The sequence below is a fragment of the Myxine glutinosa genome, chromosome 9 (genome assembly GCF_964187855.1).
Source record: "Myxine glutinosa chromosome 9, kmMyxGlut1.1, whole genome shotgun sequence".
Classification (NCBI taxonomy): Eukaryota; Metazoa; Chordata; class Myxini; order Myxiniformes; family Myxinidae; genus Myxine; species Myxine glutinosa.
Window position 1 is genome coordinate 149,950,693 of NC_136269.1, and position 22,057 is coordinate 149,972,749.

Below are 22,057 nucleotides of genomic sequence, written 5' to 3' on the forward strand. Positions count from 1 at the left end.
CTGGTGAAACCTTTCTCCATGTTCATCACTGACATCGCCAAGATTTTGTGGAAAGACGTCCAGATGAGAATGGAAGAAATGTATCTTGAGTGACATCCGAGCACCGAGCGCCTGGTAACTCTTCAACATCTTGTCCACAAGCTCTTCGTAATTTGGTGCTCGAAAATTTCCAAGGTAATTGTTAGCAAGAGCCACAAAGCGATCCCAAGCAACGCTTTCCAGCTCAGATAGTCTCATTACAAAGTCCTGATTAGTGAGTACAAGACGAATTTGAGGACCATTGAAAACACCCGCCTTTACTTTGGCCTCAGATGCAATGCCTTGGAACTTCATTAGCAAGTGGTGGAAGCCAGCACCATCTTGATCCATGGCCTTCACAAAGTTCTTCATCAAACCAAGTTTCAAATGAAGTTGTGGTAAGAATACCTTCTCAGGGTCAACAAGAGGTTTGTGAATTTCAAATGAAGTGGTATTCCTATGGTATAATGGTTCTCAATAAGTGGATGTGCTAGTGAAAATTGGATATCATAATCGAAATCTACAGGTTCATGTTGGTTAGAATCACCTCAAAATATACGAGAACCATAAAACTTTTAAAATTTTGTTGACCAGTGTTATTATTGATCATGAAACATACACCGCTTCAACCCATTAACTTTGCATTTATGACATTGGGATTAAAGTGTTATGGTTATATTTACTAAATTATTTTATTTTATTTTATTATTATTACGAAAACGATACATCTGTATTAAGAAAACTGGGCTTAATTTGTCCAAAACGGCCCGAAGGTGAGGCATGAAGCCTAAGGCCTATACATACTGCATTGTTGGAAGAGCCATAACGTCTATGCTTTTGATATTTGATGATCATTTTAACAATCTGTTTGTTTGTGTTTCACACTGAATGAAAAACGTAAAGGTAGAGCATGCTTGTTGTGATATATGACAGGTTTGACGATATGTTCAGCTTGAACGGCATAGGAATCAAAATGGCGGAGTGTTGAGTCCGTTGTTGTATGCCGTAATGACATCAGATGTAATCACATCACCTTGTCATTTGACGACAACCTCAGCTCTGATTGGTATACGTTTGAAGGGACATACATACATACATACATACATACATACATACATACATACATACATACGGACCGACAAACACTGTTCGAGACGGCTTTGCCCTATGGGCTATGCCGTAAAAATAGACGACTTTTTGCATGTCGGCCCACAGTCGAAAAACTCATTTTAAAAGGTTATTTATTTATTTATTCCCATGAAGCCTGATGGTACAGGTTGCATCCCCTGATATTTTCCCTTTATTCTTTGTTGTAGTATCTGAAGATTCCAACCTTACAGATGAATTACCTTCTTTTGGGACAGCCCCTTCAGAGCAAACATCCCAGTCCTCAGGTAAGCCTTGGTGATCATTGCACGTGTTCAGTGTGTCCGTCATGTTGCAGTTACAGTAAGTCAATTATTTTAAAATAATATATGCATTATTTTCACCTGCGACATGTCGCAGGTCTACAACAGCTTCGCGTTGCTGTTATTCTTGTACACCGCTCCTTTCCTATTCCATCTCCAGGCGCTGCATGATGTCATCGCCGAGCGCCGAAGGGGGCCCGGCGATGATGCGCGCTGAAAGGGAGTTCTCAGTTTTCACTCTATTTGTTTTCATGTTTGTTTGTCCGGGCGATATCTCAGCCATCCTTTGAGCTTGGAAGCTGAAATTTGGGCACAATAGTGAGCAAGTGCTTTGGCAAAAAAAAATTATTTTTTATTTTTGGATTAATCAATGAATTGATGAATTATTTAATAATTATTGATTTATTAAATACTTATTTATTTTCTTTCTCATCTGGGCAATATCTCAGGTACCTTTTGAGCTAGGAAACTGATATTTGGACATGACAGTGACCAGGTGATTTGGCTGTAAAGGGTATTTTTGATTTATTGATTAATCAATTAATGGTTGAGTATTAAATTTTTTCCATTCATTACTTAATTTTCAAAGAACTGCAGATTTGGATAAAGCAGTGGTGGTTTATTTATGCTATTAGCCAATTGATTAATAAATTAATTATTTTACGATTATTTATTTATTTATTTTAATTATACAATTAACCCTAGGATACAATTTCTCAAGATAACCCCGATAATGCAATCGGGGGTCTTTTATGGCCTCAGCCTATGTCTCTACAACTTTGTTATATTAACGTTTTTACCCAAGATCTTTCATATATGCTTCAAATAAAGGGTAATACATACTCCTGTACGTGTCTGTTTTTCTTTTTCTTTCAGGATCGGGGGAATTTTTTATTTTTTATTTTTACCCCATCCCATTGTCTGGCATGATTGTTTCTTTCACTGTCACTTTGTTATAAAAACGATTTTACACATGATCTTTCTTATATGCTTCAAATGAAGGGTAATACATATTCCTGTATGTGTGTTTTGGGGTTTTTTTCATTTCAGGATCGGGGGATTTTTTTTTTTAAATTATACTCAATTATTGTATACCGCTTCCTCCCAATTCCTTCTCGATGTGCTGCACGGTGGCATCGCTGGGTGCCGAAGGCACCCCAACAATGTAGCGCACTGGAGGATATGTTATTTATTTATTTATTTGGCTTGGGGGCGGTGTTCTTTGAATGTATCTGTACTTGTTTTTTTTCTTTCTGGTTTGTCCGGGTGATAGGTCAGCCATCCCTTGAGCTAGGAAGCTGAAATTTGGGAACTTCACATGGGAACACGGGACAGACGCGGCTCTATCTAATCTTATTCATTCACATGGGAACACGGGACAGACACAGCTCTATCTAATCTTATTCATACACATGGGACAGACGCGGCTCTATCTAATCTTATTCGTTCACATGGGAACACGGGACAGACACAGCTCTATCTAATCTTATTCATACACATGGGAACATGGGACAGACGCGGCTCTATCTAATCTTTTTCATTCATATGGGAACACGGGACAGATGCGGCTCTATCTAATCTTATTCATTCACATGGGAACACGGGATAGACACGGCTCTATCTAATCTTATTCATTCACATGGGAACACGGGACAGACACAGCTCTATCTAATCTTATTCATTCATACACATGGGAACATGGGACAGACGCGGCTCTATCTAATCTTATTCGTTCACATGGGAACACGGGGCAGACACAGCTCCATCTAATCTTATTCGTTCACATGGGAACATGGGACAGACGCGGCTCTATCTAATCTTATTCGTTCACATAGGAACACGGGACAGACGCGGCTCTATCTCATCTTATTCGTTCACATGCCATCACGGTACAGACGCGGCTCTATCTAATCTTATTCTTTCACATGGGAGCATGGGACAGACACGGCTCTATCTAATCTTATTCGTTCACATGGGAACACGGGACAGAGACGGCTCAAACTAATCTTATTCATACACATGGGAACATGGGACAGACACGGCTCTATATAATCGTGTTCGTTCACATGGGAACATGGGGCCCACGTGGCTCTATCTAATCTTATTCGTTCAAATGGGAACACGGGACAGACACGGCTCAAACTCATCTTATTCATACACATGGGAACATGGGACAGACACGGCTCTATCTAATCTTATTCATTCACATGGGAACATGGGACAGAGGCGGCTCTATCTAATCTTATTCATTCACATGGCATCACGGTACAGACGCGGCTCTATCTAATCTTATTCATTCACATGGGAACACGGGACAGAAGCGGCTCTATCTAATCTTATTCGTTCACATGACAACACCGTACAGACGCGGCTCTATCTAATCTTATTTGTTCACATGGCAACATGGTACAGACGCGGCTCTATCTAATCTTATTCGTTCACATGGGAACACGGGACAGACACTGCTCCATCTAATCTTATTCATTCACATGGGAACACGGGACAGACGTAGCTCTATCTAATCATATTCATTCACATGGGAACACGGGACAGACACGGCACTATCTAATCTTATTCATTCACATGGGAACACGGGACAGACACGGCACTATCTAATCTTATTCATTCACATGGGAACATGGGACAGACGCGGCTCTATCTAATCTTATTCATTCACATAGCAACACGGTACAGACGCGGCTCTATCTAATCTTATTCATTCACATGGGAACACGGGACAGACACGGCTCTATCTAATCTTATTCGTTCACATGGGAACACGGGACAGACGCGGCTCTATCTAATCTTATTCGTTCACATGGGAACACGGGACAGACACGGCTCAAACTAATCTTATTCATACACATGGGAACATGGGACAGACACGGCTCTATCTAATCTTATTCATTCACATGGGAACATGGGACAGACACGGCTCTATCTAATCTTATTCATACACATGGAAACACGGGACAGACACGGCTCTATCTAATCTTATTCATACACATGGAAACACGGGACAGACACGGCTCTATCTAATCTTATTCATACACATGGGAACATGGGACAGACACGGCTCTATCTAATCTTATTCATACACATGGAAACACGAGACAGACACGGCTCTATCTAATCTTATTCGTTCACATGGGAACACGGGACAGACGCAGCTCTATCTAATCTTATTCATTCACATGGGAACACGGGACAGACGCAGCTCTATCTAATCTTATTCATTCACATGGGAACACGGGACAGACACGGCTCTATCTAATCTTATTCGTTCACATGGGAACACGGGACAGACGCGGCTCCATCTAATCTTATTCGTTCACATGGGACAGACATGGCTCTATCTAATCTTATTCGTTCACATGGGAACATGGGACAGGCACAAATGAAACCACGATGCCCCTCAGAGATGAATTGTATAAATACCTTCAACAGCAAGGATGAGTTGAGTTGGTGTAGGAGGCGAGAAATATATATTTTGTGTTGCAGGTTGTGACCACAGTGCTGTATTTTTGTTATTTAAGATAGGAGAGCTGAGTTGAATTTGTCCACTACAATTTATTAATACGAGGATACTCTATTCGTTTAATTTCTCCTGCTTAAGAAAATATATTTTATCAATAACAGGTTCCAATAATCAGGAAGAACCTGAGGCATATTCTGTGAGCCAGAGCCCGTCTATCTCCACGGAGGCCCAGCTCAAGCAGATGACTTTGCATTTGGGCTTTGAGCCCCCACAAGCTGTGCCAGCCCGCGACGAATGGGCTCCAGACACGGCCGCTGATGTGTGCATGTCCTGTGAGCATGAGAGGTTCAGTATGGTAAGATGGGGACTTCCTTTCAGAGAATGCCACTTTGATCTGTATTTACATTTACACAGCCACAAATATCTTTTTGCATGTTTCTCACCTTTGATATTCTAATTGCTTTTGCAAGCAGCAGCTTTTTGTGATGGCAATGTCATTCATTTTCTTTGCACTATTTTGTGCTTGCCCAATCTTGGGTTGTGATTCATGAACCCACCTTGATTTGCCTCGTTTTATATGGATAGTTCAACCGGCGACACCACTGTCGACGCTGTGGACGTGTCGTCTGTGGAAGCTGTTCGATGCACAAAATGGAAGTTGAAGGTTATGGAACACTACACGTTCGTGTCTGCCAACACTGTTACCAATATTTTGCCAACAAGGAGTGAGTATTTGATTTATTAGGGTATCACATGCCTTTCAGGCTCTGGAGCCCCATTGTTATAATGTTTAGTCTATATTTTTCTTCCGCCGGGATTTTGCAGGTTTATTCCCTTTAAAATCCATTTTCTCTACAACCGTTGATATGATTGGCATGTATTTTTCACCAGAGTAGCACCTCTTCCTGCATAATGTTTTCCGCTAATCATGACGTCATATGTCACGTGGAACGGGGGCCATCTGGGAAAGTTTTCACTTTTCACCTCTTATATTTCAGAAACTGCTCCATGGACAATATTGAAAATGGCTCATTGTCAAGTACTACCTATGGGGAATAACATATGTTAACAGTGATGTCATCGGTGCCTTATTATGACATCATAATTTGGCAATTACAACGCTTGATCCAATCAGTATGAAATTTTTGGAGGGTGATCCAGGGCTAAATTGGTCGAGAAAAAAATTGGTGATGTCATCATGTTGTTCGGGTTCTCCCGGTGTGTACCCTGGTTTAGAATAGGTACACCGTATGCCTGCGTGTCGTAAGAGGTGACTAAGAGGGGTGGCATCAGGAAGGGCATCTGGCCATGAAAACATTGCACAGGAGGCATGGAGGAAAATGTTCGGAGAACGCTTCGATTCGGAAGAGGGTCAAAGAGCGGTATTCAGGATTGCAAAGCAGATAGCGAAAGAGAGGTGTGATGTGATGGGGGTTGAATTGCTTGAAGGATGAAGTGGGACAAATCGTTGTGGACCCAGATGCCCCTCTGGAGTGTGGCTCGTACCGAGCGATAAAGTTATTGGAGCATGGAATGAAGGTATTGGAAAGGGTGTTGCGGAGGAGGATAAGGAAGAAGGTGAAGATCGACGAAATGCAGTTTGGATTTATGCCAGGAAGAGGAACGACAGACGCGCTCTTTATTGTGAGGCATTTTCAGGAGAAGTACATGGAGAGGAGGAAGAAGTTGTTTCTTGAGTTTGTTGATCGAGAGAAAGCATTCGATAGGGTTCCACGTGAAGTATTGACATGGGCATTGAGGAAGTTAGGAGTGAAGGAATGGTTGATCAGAGTAGTGATGGCAATGTACAAAAGAGCGCGCACAGCTGGAAGGATGAAGGACGGGAACACTGGTGAGTTTGAGGTGAAGGTGGGAGTGCATCAGGGGTCGGTACTAAGTCCACTAGTATTTGTAGCTGTGATGGAGGTGCTGGCTCAGAACGTAAAGGAGGGTTTACCATGGGAGTTGTTGTGTGCAGATGATCTGGTGTTGATTGCGGAAAGTATGGATGGACTGAAGGAAAATATGAACAAGTGGAAGGAATGTATGGAGACAAAAGGTCGGAAGGTGAATATCAGAAAGACGAAGGTGATGGCAAGTGGTAAAGCATGTGGTGAGGTGGAAAAAACTGGGAAGTGGCCATGTGCTGTGTGCAGGAAGGGTGTCCGAGTGCACTCCATTCAATGTACAATGTGCGCGTTAGTGGGTTCATCAAAAATGCAGTGGTCTGAGAGGGTCATTAACCAGTGTGGCAGCTACATTCAAATGTAAGGTGTGCACAGAGGGAGCTGCAGATGGAGGAAATGTTGAGTTGGATCTTGGAGACGGCGTGAAGCTGGAAGGTGTGAAAACATTTTGCTACCTCGGAGACATGCTGAATGGAGAAGGTGGATCAGACTCGGCAACCGTTGCTAGAGTGAAATGTGCATGGAAGAAGTTTGGGGAACTGAGTGGCGTGCTGATGAGGAGGGGAGTGTCGTTGAAGCTGAAGGGAAAGGTGTATGCTGCATGTGTGAGAAGTGTTATGATTTATGGGAGCGAGACATGGGTAATGAATGCAGAGCAGCAACGAAGGCTGGAAAGGGTGGAAATGCGAATGGTTCGGTGGATGTGCGGAGTATCGTTGAGAGAGAGGAAGACAAATGATGAATTGCGAAAGATGATGGGAATAGAGCCTGTGATTGATGCTGTGAAGAGGAACAGGTTGAGCTGGTTTGGTCATGTGTTGAGGGAGGATGAAAGTAACTGGTTGAGAAGAGTGATGGAAATGAATGTAGAAGGAAGTAGAGGACGGGGAAGACCGAGAAAGACTTGGCTAAAGATGGTCGAAGAAGAAATGCGGGCAAGCGGGTTAACAAGGAGAGATGCAGAAAATAGGGCAAAATGGAGAAGATTGTCATGGGGACCGCAAGGCTAACCCCCGCTCCAGCAGGGAAAATGGCCTTAAAATGCCTGTTGTATCATGTTGTTCGGCAGCCTTTTTTTTAAACATAGAAACCCTCTAAACTCTACTCCAAAACGGTTGGACAGATCGAGGCGAAACTTTACAGGTGAGATCGCCTATCCATGAAGAACAAAAAGACAGCATAGGTCACATGGTTTGGCAGCTATGATTTTTTTTAAAGAATATATATATTAAAGAAGAATAACTTAAAAGAAAATAACTTTAAAACTCCGCGTTTTTCTACGCGTTTTTCTACTCTACGAGTTAGTTGAGGATCTTTTTTAAGACAAAACTATAGGTTGGAGAACAGTACAATGGACGTGTTGTATGTAATTCCCAACAGCCGTTCATTACTTGTTGTATCTACAGTCACGTGAAAAAGTAAGTACACCCCATGTAAAATTTTGACTTTTTCAACATATTTCAACATACAGCTATTTGATCTTCATTTCAACAATATTGTCAGATAAAGGTGATATAATGTAACAAATATCATGAATCATTTACATTTTGTAGTCCATTGTATAATTTAAATACACATAAATGCAAATTTCGCATGTGGAAAAAGTAAGTACACCCCGACATTTATCACTACTTCAAATACCTAAAATTAGAATCAGGTGCACCAGCTCAGGTGCAAATGATTAGAACATCATTAGAGAGGATCTTGGAGGAACCTGTCTTATTTAAACCTCAGAAATTTAGTTTGGTTTGCTCTTTGTTGTTGAAGTGTGCGGCGTCACCATGCCGAGATCAAAAGAGCTCTCTGAGGCCTTCAGAAAGAAGGTTATAGATGCCTACGAGTCTGGGAAGGGATTTAAAAAGTTCTCCAAATAATTTGAAATCAATCATTCGACTGTCCGGAAGATCATCTACAAGTGGAGAAGATTCCAAACAACTGCCAACTTGTTCAGGCCAGGCCGCCCCAGCAATTTCAGCCCGAGAGCAGACCGCAAGATGCTGAAAGAAGTCTCTAAGGACCCCAGAATGTCATCATGGGACCCACGGGTAGCTGTTGCCACTGTTGATGTCAAAGTGCACGAGTCTACCATTAGAAAGAGGCTGCACAAATTTGATCGACATGGGAGGTGTGCCAGGAGGAAACCTTTGCTGTCCAGAAAGAACATAAGGGCAAGACTAAAGTTTGCCAATGAACACCGAGGCAAAGACCAGCACTTCTGGAACAATGTGCTCTGGACAAATGAGTCAAAGGTAGAGCTATTTGGCCACAGTACCAGAAGACATGTTTGGCGAAAACCAAAGACAGCATTTGACCACAAGAAGCTGATACCAACTGTAAAGCCTGGTGGTGGACATTTTATGGTTTGGGGCAGCTTTGCTGCATCAGGGCCTGGGCAGCTCACCATCATATAATCCACGATGAATTCTTCATTGTACCAGAGGGTGCTTGAGGATACTGTCAGGCCATCTGGCGGAAAGTTGAAGCTCAACCGAAGCTGGACCTTGCAACATGACAATGACCCTAAACATACCAGTAAATCCACCAAGGAATGGCTGAAAAGAAAGAAATGGAGGGTTCTGGAATGGCCAAGTTAAAGCCCGGATCTAAATCCCATCGAGATTTTGTGGGGGGATTTGGAACGAGCTGTGCATGCAAGAAACCCCTCAAACATCGCACAGCTGAAATAATTCTGCATGGAGGAGTGGGCAAACATTTCTCCCAGTCGATGTCAGAGACTGGTAGACAGTTATAAGAAACGCCTACTTGAGGTTGTTTCTGCCAAAGGGGGCAATACCACCAATTAGAGCCAAGGGTGGACTTACTTTTTCCACATGCGAAATTTGCATTTATGTTTATTTTAAATTATACAATGGACTACAAAATGTAAATGTTTCAGGATATTTGTTATGTTATATCACCTTTATCTATCAATATTGTTGAAATGAAGATCAAATAGCTGTATGTTCAAATATGTTGAAAAAGTCAAAACTTTACATGGGGTGTCCTTACTATTTCACGTGACTGTATGTATATATCTGTGCAGTGTCTGTCCTTTCTTGTCTTGTCACTGAACTACTCCCTGAAACTTTTGTAAAACCGTACCTCCCGTGTGGATGGATGTCCTAAGGGTGTTTTTTTGGGGGGGGGGAGAAATTCTTTTGAACAATTTTTTTTTTTTTTACTTAAGTCTTCAACTTCAATTGTTTATAAAATGTAATATCACGTATATTACAAATAGATTTGTGCAAAATAATTGTTTGTATTATGATTGGTGTAAAGTGTAAACCATGACAAAACAGCAACTCAGGTACAGTCATCTATCAAAATATCTGCATATCTGGGCAGTGTCTGTGTTGTCACTGAACTACTTACTCCCTCAAACTTTTGTTTCCGTGGTTGTGAAGTGTTTTTAATAACGTGGTGTTGAGGTGTTTTGAATCACGTGGTGCTGAGGTGTTTCGAATTACGTGGTGGTGAGGTGTTTTGAATTACTTGGTGGTGAGGTGTTTTGAATTATGTGGTGGTGAGGTGTTTTGAATTACGTGATGGTGAGGTGTTTTGAATTATGTGATGGTGAGGTGTTTTGAATTATGTGGTGGGGAGGTGTTTTGAATTTTGAATTACGTGGTGGTGAGGTGTTTTGAATTACGTGGTGGTGAGGTGTTTTGAATCACATGGTGGTGAGGTGTTTTGAATCACGTGGTGGTGAGGTGTTTTGAATTACGTGATGGTGAGGTGTTTTGAATTATGTGATGGTGAGGTGTTTTTAATTACCTGATTTTTTTTTTTTTTTTTTTTTTTTTGTATACAAGATCGAGGCTCGTGAAAGAGCTAACATTAATCACACAAAAAGACACACAAAACACAAAAAACAAGGGGAGCGGCAGACAAGATGGGGAGAGAGGGGGAAGGACACAAACACAACATTTGAGAGCAGGGACATCGGGAGGACTTGGGGGAAGGTGGGAGAGGAATAAAACATATGAACACTGCAAGGACTCTGGAGTGAATTACCAGGGGTAGAAAAGATCAAGGTTTTCGATGGGGGAAGATAAGAGATGGTGGTGAACAGCTGTTTTAAAGACCTGGAGGGAGGAGTGGGATTGAAGGGAGTGGGGGAGTTTGTTCCAGAGGCGGGAGAAAAGGGGAATGAAAGAGTGAAGGTGAGCAGAGAGCCTAGACTTTGGCAGTTTAACCATAAGAGGGTTGCAGGCAGATCTTGTGCGACCTGAAGGAATATTGGGGGGACAGAGCACAGAGAGAGCTGGGGGAGCAAGGCCGGAGAGGAGGCTGTAGAAGACAGAAAGACCACCAACCTGCCTGCGGTGAGTGAGTGAAAGGCCCTCGGAGTTGACTACATCGCAGGAGATTCCAATGATTCTGAAAGCTTTGGCCTCAACAGCGTGAAGCCGAGCAAGGTGTGAGGCAGGAGCACCAGCCCAGAGGGGGGAACAGTATTCCATTGAGCTGCGGATGAAAGCCTTGTATGTGGTGAGGAGCTCAGGTGTGCCAAGGAAGGACTCCGCACGACGGAGGATGCCCAGTCGGCGACTGGCTTTGGAGGCCAGCTTGGAAATGTGGTTTTCCCAAGAAAGATCATGGCAGATAGTGAGACCCAAAAGCTTGAGCGACAGAACTTCTTGGAGAGGATTGTTGAGAAAGTAGATGGGAGGGTTGTCCAGTCGGTCCTTTCGGAGAGACATTGTAAGAGTGTGAGATTTGTCAGGATTGAAAGACATGTTCCACTTGTTTGACCAGTCTGTGATTTTGTCCAGGTCTGCAGAGAGTGAGGAGGCTGCAGACTGCCGATCTGAGGGATGAGGAATGGAGCGGCAGATAGTGGAGTCATCAGCAAAGAGATAGAGAGGATTTTCCAGAGAGTCGGAGAGGTCATTGATGAAGACCAGAAATAGCACAGGGCCCAGAACACTACCTTGGGGAACTCCAGCCAGAACAGGAAGGGAAGATGAAAGAAATCCATTCAGGGCCACACGTTGCCTACGACCAGAGAGGAAATCCGCAAGCCATGAGTGGAGATTTCCCTGAATACCATAGGAGGTGAGTTTGGTGACCAGAGCTGGGTGCCAGACCGTATCGAAGGCACGTGATATGTCAAGTGAGACAGCTCTGATTTCCTGTTTGGCATTGAGGACCTCTATCCATTGTTGAGACAGCAGAAGCAACATGTCCAGAGTAGAATGACCTGGTCTGAATCCAAATTGATGATCAGAGATCAAGCCATTGGAGAAGAGGAAGGATTTGATATCTGAAGCAATGATGGATTCCATGACTTTGCTGATAATTGGGAGCAGGCTGATTGGTCTGTAGTTGCAAGGATCTGTTTTTGCACCTTTTTTGTGGAAGGCGGTAATGTTTGCTGATTTCCAAGATGCTGGCAGATGACCTTGAGCAAAAGAGAGGGTGAAAAGAACAGAGAGAGGGTGAGAGAGCGGCAGAGCAGGATTTTAGGACCCGAGGGCTGATGCCATCTGGTCCAGTTGCAGAATCAGAGTCGAGGTTTGATAAAAACTTCTCCACCTTGTCAGGAGAGAAGGACACAGAGTCCAGGAGCAGTTGGGTTCGACTGGGAAAGGTGGGAACAGAGAGAGATGGGTTTGGGACACAATATTTTGAGGCAAACACAGAGTTGAGGCATTCGGCTTTGTCACGTGCGGTGTCAACTGTGTAGCCATTTGAGGTAAGGGAGGGGATGGAGGGGGAACAAACACCAGAAACGGATTTGACCAGACGCCACCAGGATTTGGAGGAAGGAGACAGGTTTGAGAGTTCAAACTTGAGTGTGGAGAGATAGTGCTTCCTGGCACTCCTGAGGGTAGAAACACACTTGTTTCGAGCTTCGTGGAAGGAACTGAGATTGCCTTCAGTTGGATTTGCCTTCCAAGACGCAAAGGCAAGTTGTTTCAGGGCAACTGCCTCACCACAAGATTCAGTGTACCATGGACGGGAGGAAGGGTAAGACAACTGAAGACGAGATGGGATAAATCTGTGCATGAGAGAGAGCAGTTTGCTTTGGAAGAATTCCCAGGAAGAATTGATGTCAGAGGCATTAGAGATGGGAGACCAGTCCAGTTGATTGATGGCTGCTTGCAGACCGTGCCAGTCGGCCTGAGTGAAATGCCAGACTCGTCGGCGCTGAGGAGGCTCTCTGAGAATGGCCAGTGAGATGTCCACTTTAACAAGCACATGATCAGAAGAACCGATTGGAGCAGAAGAAGAGCAGCAGACATTTGCAGGGAAGTTAGTCATAACCAAGTCCAGAAGTGAAGATACTCCGACTGAGATCCGGGTCGGGAAATTGACAGATTGTGTCAGTCCCAATGAGTCGCAGAAGTCCTTTGCTGAGGTGCCATGGCTGGTGAGAGATGAACCCACACCCAGCCAGCTGGCATGATGACAGTTGAAGTCGCCACATATGAAGAAGAGAGAGTTTGGATGAGTTGATAGAAGTTAATAATAATAATAATAATGCATTTATTTTATATAGCGCTTTTCAGGAAGCCCAAAGACGCTTTGACAGAGTGCAAAACATAACGCATAGCAAAACATAAAGACAATTGCAAAAAAAGAAGAATCAATAGGGAAATATTCAAAGCACAAAGGAGGGAGAAGGAGAGGAGATAGTCAGGGGTTAGATGCTGTGGGTTAAATGTTGAATGCAGTGTTGAACAGGTGGGTCTTGAGTGATGTTTTGAATGTGGTGAGTGAGGAGGAGTCTCTGATGGTGTGAGGTAGCGAGTTCCAGAGGGTGGGAGCAGCGATGGAGAAGGCCCTGTCCCCCCAGGATCTAAATTTGGTCCGGATGGGGGGGGGGTCAGGAGGTTGGTACCAGCAGAGCGGAGGTTGCGGGTGGGAGTGTGTCTGGAGAGGAGGTCAGCCAGGTAGGATGGGGCCAGGTTATGGAGGGCTTTGTAGGTCAAGAGGAGGATTTTGTACTGGATTCTCTGGGAGATGGGGAGCCAGTGAAGCTTGTAAAGGACGGGGGTGATGTGGTCACGGGTCCGGGAATGGGTGAGTAGACGGGCAGCGGAGTTCTGAATGTATTGGAGTTTATTGGTGATTGTTGAGGGTGAACCATAAAGGAGGCTATTGCAGTAGTCCAGACGGGAAGTGATGAAGGCGTGGATGAGGGTTTCTGCAGCCACGGAGGAGAGGGATGGACGGAGACGGGCGATGTTTTTCAGGTGGAAGAAGGCTGTCTTTGTGATCTGTTTAGTGTATTTGTCGAAGGAGAGGGTTTGGTCAAAGATGATGCCAAGATTCCGGATGTGAGGGGAGGTGGACACTGGGAAACCGTCGATGTTGAGGGCAAAGTTATGGGTGGACTTGGTGAGCGTTTTTGGGCCAATGATGATTATTTCAGATTTATCACAGTTAAGTTTGAGGAAGTTGATTTGAAGCCAGGATTTTATTTCAGTGATGCAGTTTGTCAGGATAGAGTGGGTGGCGGTGGAGATGGACTTGGTGGAGATGAAAAGCTGGATGTCATCGGCGAAGCAGTGGAATTGGAGACCATGACGGCGGATTAAGTGACCGAGGGGGGACAGGTAAAGGATAAAGAGGAGGGGGCCAAGAACTGAACCTTGGGGGACACCTTGGGGGAGGGGAGCAGTGGGGGATTTGCAGTTATTGATGGAGATGAACTGACGTCTGTCAGAGAGGTATGATTTAATCCAAGAGAGGGCAGTGCCGGTAATGTTAAAGGTGGTTTCAAGTCGGGTGAGGAGGATGGTGTGATCGATGGTGTCAAAGGCAGCGCTGAGGTCGAGGAGGATGAGAATGTTGAGGTTGCCAGCATCAGAGGAGAGGAGAAGGTCGTTGGTGATTTTGAGGAGAGCAGTTTCAGTACTGTGGTTGGACCGGAATCCGGATTGGAATGTTTCATACAGGTTATTGGCAGAGAGGTGATGCTTGAGTTGAGTGGCTACAGCGCGTTCCAAAACCTTTGACAGAAAGGGTAGGTTGGAGATGGGTCTGAAGTTGTTTAGGGTGTCAGGGTTTAGTCCAGGTTTTTTCAGAATGGGGGTAACAGCAGCAATTTTGAGGGATGGTGGGACGATGCCTGTAGACAGGGAGGAGTTTATTGTTGCAATGATAAGTGGAGAAAGAGCAGGAAGGGAGGCCTTGACAAAGCTGGAGGGGATGGGGTCAAGAGTGCAGGTGGCAGTTTTCATTCCGATGAGGAGTTCAGAGAGGTCAGTAGGGGAGACTGGGGAGAATTGAGACAGGGGATGGCAGGATAAGGGGGGGCAGGTGGTTTGAGGGGGAGCGGGTGCGGCGGTGGTCAAGCTGTTGTAGATGTTTTCAATTTTGCGTTGGAAGAATGAAAGGAAGGAGATGCAGTTGTCTATTGTGAATGACTGGGTGGTGGTGTTCAGGGGGCTGAGGAGTTTGTTTATTGTAGAGAAGAGTGCTTTTGGGTTTCCGGAGCCAGAGTGGATAATTTGAGAGTAGTAGGCGGAGCGGGCGCGGGAGAGGGCATCTTTATAGTGTTGTATGTGGTCCTTGTAGGCCTGGGAGTGAACTGTGAGACCTGTTTTATTGCGGAGTCTTTCAAGTTGGCGAGCACGAGTTTTCATTAGGCGGAGCTCAGGGGTAAACCAGGGAGCAGAATGGGTGAAAGAAACTGTTTTGGTTTTTATAGGCGCAATTTGGTCAAGGCAGGAAGAGAGAGTGTGGTTGTAGTAGTCAGTGAGGTCAGAAGGGGTGTGGAGGTCAACGAAGGGAGAAGTGGACATTTTTTCAGAGAGGGTCGATGAGAATGAGGCAGGTGAAAAAGCGTTTAGCTTACGGAAGTTGATAGTGCGATAATGCCTTGGTGCTGGGGTGGGGATGTTGATGGTCAGAGTGATGGCTAGGTGGTCAGAGAGAGTGAGGTCGGAGCCAGAGAGATGGTGCAAAATTAGTCCAGTAGAGCAGACAAGGTCCAAAATGTGACCACGGTTATGGGTAGGAAAGTTGACATGTTGAGTGAGGTTAAAGCAGGTGAGTAAATCAGTGAAGTCAGTGGTTAGCGTGGAGTCAGTGGAGTCCATGTGGATATTGAAATCACCAAGGAGGAGGATTGAGGGGGAGAGGGAACATAGCTGGGTCAGAAAGTAGGAGAAGTCAGACAGGAATGATGGGTGTGGTTTGGGAGGGCGGTAGACAACAGCCATGACTGACTGTGTGTGACCAGAGAGTTTAAAAGCCAGGTGTTCAAATGATGGAGCAGATGAGATGGAGATGAGGTTGGTCTTGATGTCTTGTCGGTGAATAACGGCAATTCCACCACCTCGGCCCTCCGAGCGTGGTTTATTGATGTAAGAATATCCATTGGGTGTGGTGAGGTTGAGCGTGTAGTAGTCCAGTGGTTGTTGCCAGGTCTCAGTGAGACAGAGAAAGTCCAGTTTATTTTCCAGGATGTAGTCGTTCAGGATGAGGCATTTGTTGTTGAGGGACCGGGTATTGAACAGGGTGAGCTTGATGTTGTTTTGTACGGCGGGTATGAATCCAGGTGATTTGGCCAGGGTTCGCAGACAGGAGGTGCGATTTTGTGCGTTGTTGTGACCAGGTGTGTTGGGACGATGAGTGGGAGTGCGCTGAGCCGACCAGAGGATGGGGATGGAGTGACCTGATTGTAAATAAACAAACTTACGACCGGAGCCACGGTGAATGTACCTGGGTCGACGCAGGAGTCCATTCGATCTGATTGCAGAGATGCATGATGGGGTGGAGCGGGTTTTAAGCAGGAGAAGCCTTGCGGCAGAGTACCGCAGAGCCATGCCAGCAGGAGCGAAGGCAAAGCGAGCACGCGGCCAAGGGTGAGGAGGCGAAACAATCGACACAACCAACGGGAGTGGGCCCGAGGAAACGGCGATGGAGCCGAGCAGGTGAAGCCCGGAGCAGCAGAGCAGAGCCGGGACCGCGCAGAGGAAGACTCAATGGCCATAAATCCGCCACGACCACCAGGAAAGCAAGACACGGACAATGGTCCAGTCAGAGAAGCGGCGAGCAAACGACGCCAGCGTCCTCTCACGACCGGACCGGAAAACGGAAGTCATGTTGTCCGACAAGTTGGTCCATGTTGTCCGACAGAGAAATGTAAATGGAGTCATCACTGTTTGGAGGACGGTACAGAACACATATGAACAAAAGGTGGGAGCGGAGAGGAAGCCGTAGCCAGAGGTACTCCTGTGGGTGGGGTGGAGAGAGGGCAGTGCAGGGAGAGTGAGGAAGAGAGTTTTTGATAAAGATAGCCACCCCACCACCAGGACGAGGATCAGGTCTATCGTACCGGAGGAGGGAGTAACCAGGAAGAGATATTAAGGAATCAGAGACATCTTGAAGGAGGAAAGTTTCTGTTAAGCAGATCAAGTCTGGATTTTCAGAAGCAACCTGAATGGAGAGATCAATCAGGTTTGAGCGAAGGCCCCGGATGTTTGAGGTCCATACCGTTAGTGAGGAGAGGGCGGGAGCATCGGGTGCAGGAAGGGGAGGGGAGGGGTAGGGTCAGATGAAGGGTGAGAGGGGGATGTAGGAAGAGCAGTTGATAGTGTGTCAGAGATTACAGAAGAGTTACAAGAAAGGGAAGGATGAGGAGGACGAAAGGTTTGATGGTGACGGAATGAGGCACAGTGAGAGTTTGTTTGAGGGGGGGGCAGAGGAAAGTAGAAGGTTGGGGGAGGTGGAGGTATGACATAGGAGGGAGAGGAAGTGGGGAGGAGGCAGCTTTGAGAAGGAGGTGGGAGGAGGGAGAATTTGGGAGGGATGGTTGGGGGGGAGATTTGAAGGGGAGGGGCAAGGGGGGAGTTTAGAAAGTGGATGATTAATGAAAGATGAACATATTGTTACTGATCGCGGTTTAGATGTTATGATGGGCCGAGCGGATGGTCCAACCGCGACCGAACAGTTACTCCCCGATTAGAACCCGATTTCACCCAAACGTTGGCCGGATCGCACCGCAGCTATTCAATAGGGAAAAGACTAAAACGACGAATGCAAAGAGGAAGACGAAGGCAAAGAAAGGTTTGGAAATACTACTGAATTTATTCACTATTTACACGCTCAAAGTAACCAAGGAGAAGGAAAGATAATAAAATAATATACAGAAGAATCAGAGACACAGTGCAATTATTAACTTATACAAGCTTAATTAATACCCAGGGACAAGACACACAGAACAAACTCACGTACACAAGAAGGGTGGAGGAAAGGAATGAATGCTGGAAGGAGGAATGGGAAGGTTCAGCTGGGGCAGATGGTTCGGGCTTGATCCCGCACGGGACGTCGGCTGGACCTCGACGGCCACCGATGCCACCGCTATCTGGTCCCCGCGGGGTAACGGGTTGAAGCTGCCTGGTGGAGTCAACGCTGCTTGTGGAGCCAAAGCTGCTTCTCTGGCTCACCTCAGGGCGCGTCTGCCGTCTCTGGCGCAACTGCTGGTAATTGTCTTTGAACCTTCTCTCTCTTGGCCCTGGTGTCTCCTCACCACCGACAACTCAACGCAACCAACGCAACCACTGACCACTCAACGCCACCACTGACCACCACTGACGACCAACCCAACCACTGACCACCACTGACGACTTCTGACGACCCACTCACTTGCTTCTTGCGTGCGCGCCTTTTATAACGCCTCCGGCGATTAAGCCGCCGGCCTTCAGGACACGCCCATCGGGGTGCTCACCTCGGCCCTGGTTGGTCGCGCGACCCTCTGGCTCCGCCCTTGATGATGACGGGCGGGCACGCCTTTCTTCCCCGGTCCGAGCACATGTTCAATGGTGGTTTTGGAGGGGAGGTAATATGGGCAATCGAGGCTTGGCAATGACGAAAGGGGATGTGAAAGGAAATGGAGATTTTGGGGATGGGAATGAAAGGGGATCTATTCTCTTTCACTGGTGCAATGGAGTACTTCAATTAATGGGAGACACAGCCTTACCCTAAAACACAGAATACGAGATAACTATCAAACAGGGGTATTCTATTATTTGGCTGACGTGTATGCTTGTGGACTAATTATGGGATGCCCTTTCACCTTTACACAGCTCCGGAGGCAGGGGGGCGCAGAATAAACAATAATAATAATAATAAAGCACACAATCAAAAAAATATACAGTCCTCATATCCGCAACAATATATAACAAATTGGGTTTGTTGTGATTTTCAAGTTAGCGATTCGTTTAAGAACGATGGAGGAGGGATGGAATGAATGAGAATTTAGAGCATGGAGTGATTTGGAATCATAAGAGATTGAATATTTTTTTGAAATGGAATGAGTTGAAGAGGAATTTGAAAGGAGCCTTTTAAATAAGAAGAAAAACAGCGTGTTGTAATAAACCACTGAATAAAACACTGAAGGGGATAGTTGAAACATATTTAAACAGAACTGTGAAGAACAATGTTATATTCACAAAAATACCAATGGGGAGAGGAAGCCTAGAGCGACGACCATGAGTCACTTGAACAGGGCAAAAGGTGGAAGGCAAGGGGAAAATGGGGGCGGGGCGAGACAGCGCACGTGGGCAGAGGCAAAAGCACACGAGGAGAAAGGGAAATAAAAGTTTTTTTTGCTTGTTTTTTTTGTTTGTTTTTTGGGGGGGGGGGGTGTGGGGGTTACTTAGACAAATAGTAGATGTTTGGTGAAGCTTGGTGGAGAAGGGGAAATCAAAGAAGCTAGCAAAACAGCGAAGGAAGGAACAACCTTCGATGGGGGAAGCCTGGGGCTGCAAGGCCTTGCTCGCGACGCGGCAAACAAACGATTTATTCATGAAAGATAAACACCGAGAAACTTCGAAGGGGGACACTATAAGTTCACACACCGAACGATAAATACAGTTTCGACAAAATACAATTGTGAACAGACTTAACTTTGAAAAACGTGGAGACCGTGTGGACCGTCGAAAACCCCTGCCACCGTCGATGGGGAGGTGTTTTGAATGAGGTGGTGCAGAGGTGTTTTGAATTAGGTGGTGGGGAGGTTTTTTGAATTAGGTGGTGGGGAGGTGTTTTGTATCACGTGGTGGTGGTGTTTTGAATCACGTGGTCGTGTGTTTTGAATCACGTGATGTTGAGGTGTTTTGAATCACGTGGTGGTGAGGTGTTTTGAATTACGTGGTGGTGAGGTGTTTTTTTTGGACTATGTGGTGGTGAGGTGTTTTTTTAAATTACGTTGTGGTGAGGTGTTTTGATTTACGTGGTGGGGAGGTGTTTTGAATCACGTGATGTTGAGGTGTTTTGAATCACGTGGTGGTGAGGTGTTTTGAATCACGTGATGGTGAGGTGTTTTGAATCACGTGATGGTGAGGTGTTTTGAATCACGTGATGGTGAGGTGTTTTGAATCACGTGATGGTGAGGTATTTTGAATTACGTGGTGGTCAGGTGTTTTTTTGAATTTCGTGGTGGTGAAGTGTTTTGATTTATGTAGTGGTGAGGTGTTTTGAATTACGTGGTGTGGAGGTATTTTGAATCGCGTGGTGGTTGAGGTGTTTTGAATTACGTGGTGGTGAGGTGTTTTTTTGAATTACGTGGTGGGGAGGTGTTTTGAATTACGTGGTGGTGAGGTGTTTTGAATTACGTGGTGGTGAGGTGTTTTGAATTACTCGGTGGTGAGGTGTTTTGAATTACGTGGTGGTGAGGTGTTTTGAATTATGTGATGGTGAGGCGTTTTTAATTTCATGGTGGTGAGGTGTTTTTCATTACTTGGTGGTGAGGTGTAATCGTTCCAAACTTCCAGTCTGCACCTACCCACCCCCCCCCCCCGCCGCCCCTCCCCTTTTTATGTGCTGAGAGTTGCTTTTTTTGAATTTTTTTTTTTTTAAACCTAAATCTTCAACCTAAATTGTTTATAAAAATGTAATATCACAAACACAACAAATAGATTTGTGCAAAATAATTGTTTGTATTGTTTGTATTATGATTGGTGTAAATCATGACAACACATCAACTCGGGTACAGTCATTATCCTCAGCTAAAATAAGCCTGTTCCTCTGTTAGGACGCGTGGTGCGGAGAGCGTAGCGAGCCGAGCTAAGCTAGTACACAGTCACGTGAAAAAGTAAGTACACCCCATGTAAAGTTTTGACTTTTTCAACATATTTCAACATACAGCTATTTGATCTTCATTTCAACAATATTGATAGATAAAGGTGATATAATATAACAAATATCATGAAACATTTACATTTTGTAGTCCATTGGATAATTTAAATAAACATAAATGCAAATTTTGCATGTGGAAGAAGTAAGTACACCCTTGGCGCTAATAGGTGGTATTGCCCCGTTTGGCAGAAACAACCTCAAGTAGGCGTTTCTTATAACTGTCTACCAGTCTCTGACATCGACTGGGAGAAATTTTTGCCCACTCCTCCATGCAGAATTCTTTCAGCTGTGCGATGTTTGAGGGGTTTCTTGCATGCACAGCTCGTTTCAAATCCCCCCACAACATCTCGATGGGATTTAGATCCGGGCTTTGACTTGGCCATTCCAGAACCCTCCATTTCTTTCTTTTCAGCCATTCCTTGGTGGATTTACTGGTATGTTTAGGGTCATCATGTTGCAAGGTCCACCTTCGGTTGAGCTTCAACTCTCCGACAGATGGCCTCACATTTTCCTCAAGCACCTTCTGGTAAAATGAAGAATTCATCGTGGATTCTATGATGGTGAGCTGCCAAGGCCCTGATGCAGCAAAGCTGCCCCAAACCATAATATTCCCACCACCATGCTTTACAGTTGGTATCATGTTAAAAAATAAAATATAACCACATTTAGAGGCCATTTTTCCCCGCAAAGCTGGGGTTGGCCTTTTTCGGGAACCGTGGTTGTTGTTGTTTTTTGTCCCCTTTTTGAAGCAATGTTTTTCGGCCGGATGCCCTTCCTGACGCCAACCCTTTTTGCCGCCTTTAACGACAAACAGGGAATTACCAGTGAACTGGTACTCAATTAGCCGACCTCGGAAGGATAACAGGCTGAGTCAACCCCCCTGGCATTAATTCAGCGATCGACCGGGATTCAAACCCAGGATCCTAGGATCCTAGGATCCTAAGCCGGAACCCTAGCCGCTAGCCCAACACCGTTCTTGTGGTCAAATGCTGTCTTTGGTTTTCGCCCAACATGTCTTCTGGTACTGTGTCCAAATAGCTCTACCTTTGACTCATCTGTCCAGAGCACATTGTTCCAGAAGTGCTGGTCTTTGCCTAGGTGTTCATTGGCAAACTTTAGTCTTGCCCTGATGTTTTTTCTGGACAGCA

General features: G+C 45.2%; 1 protein-coding gene across 1 annotated transcript in view; it reads left to right on the plus strand.

Annotated features, from left to right (window-relative positions):
* ZFYVE26 (zinc finger FYVE-type containing 26) overlaps window positions 1-22,057 on the plus strand; it is a 332,760-nt gene that overhangs the window by 200,865 nt on the left and 109,838 nt on the right. Inside the window, exons 29-31 of the mRNA XM_068127936.2 lie at window positions 1,335-1,412; window positions 5,067-5,260; window positions 5,491-5,630. Coding sequence (XP_067984037.2) covers window positions 1,335-1,412; window positions 5,067-5,260; window positions 5,491-5,630 — 412 coding nt within the window. The remainder of the gene's footprint in view (window positions 1-1,334; window positions 1,413-5,066; window positions 5,261-5,490; window positions 5,631-22,057) is intronic.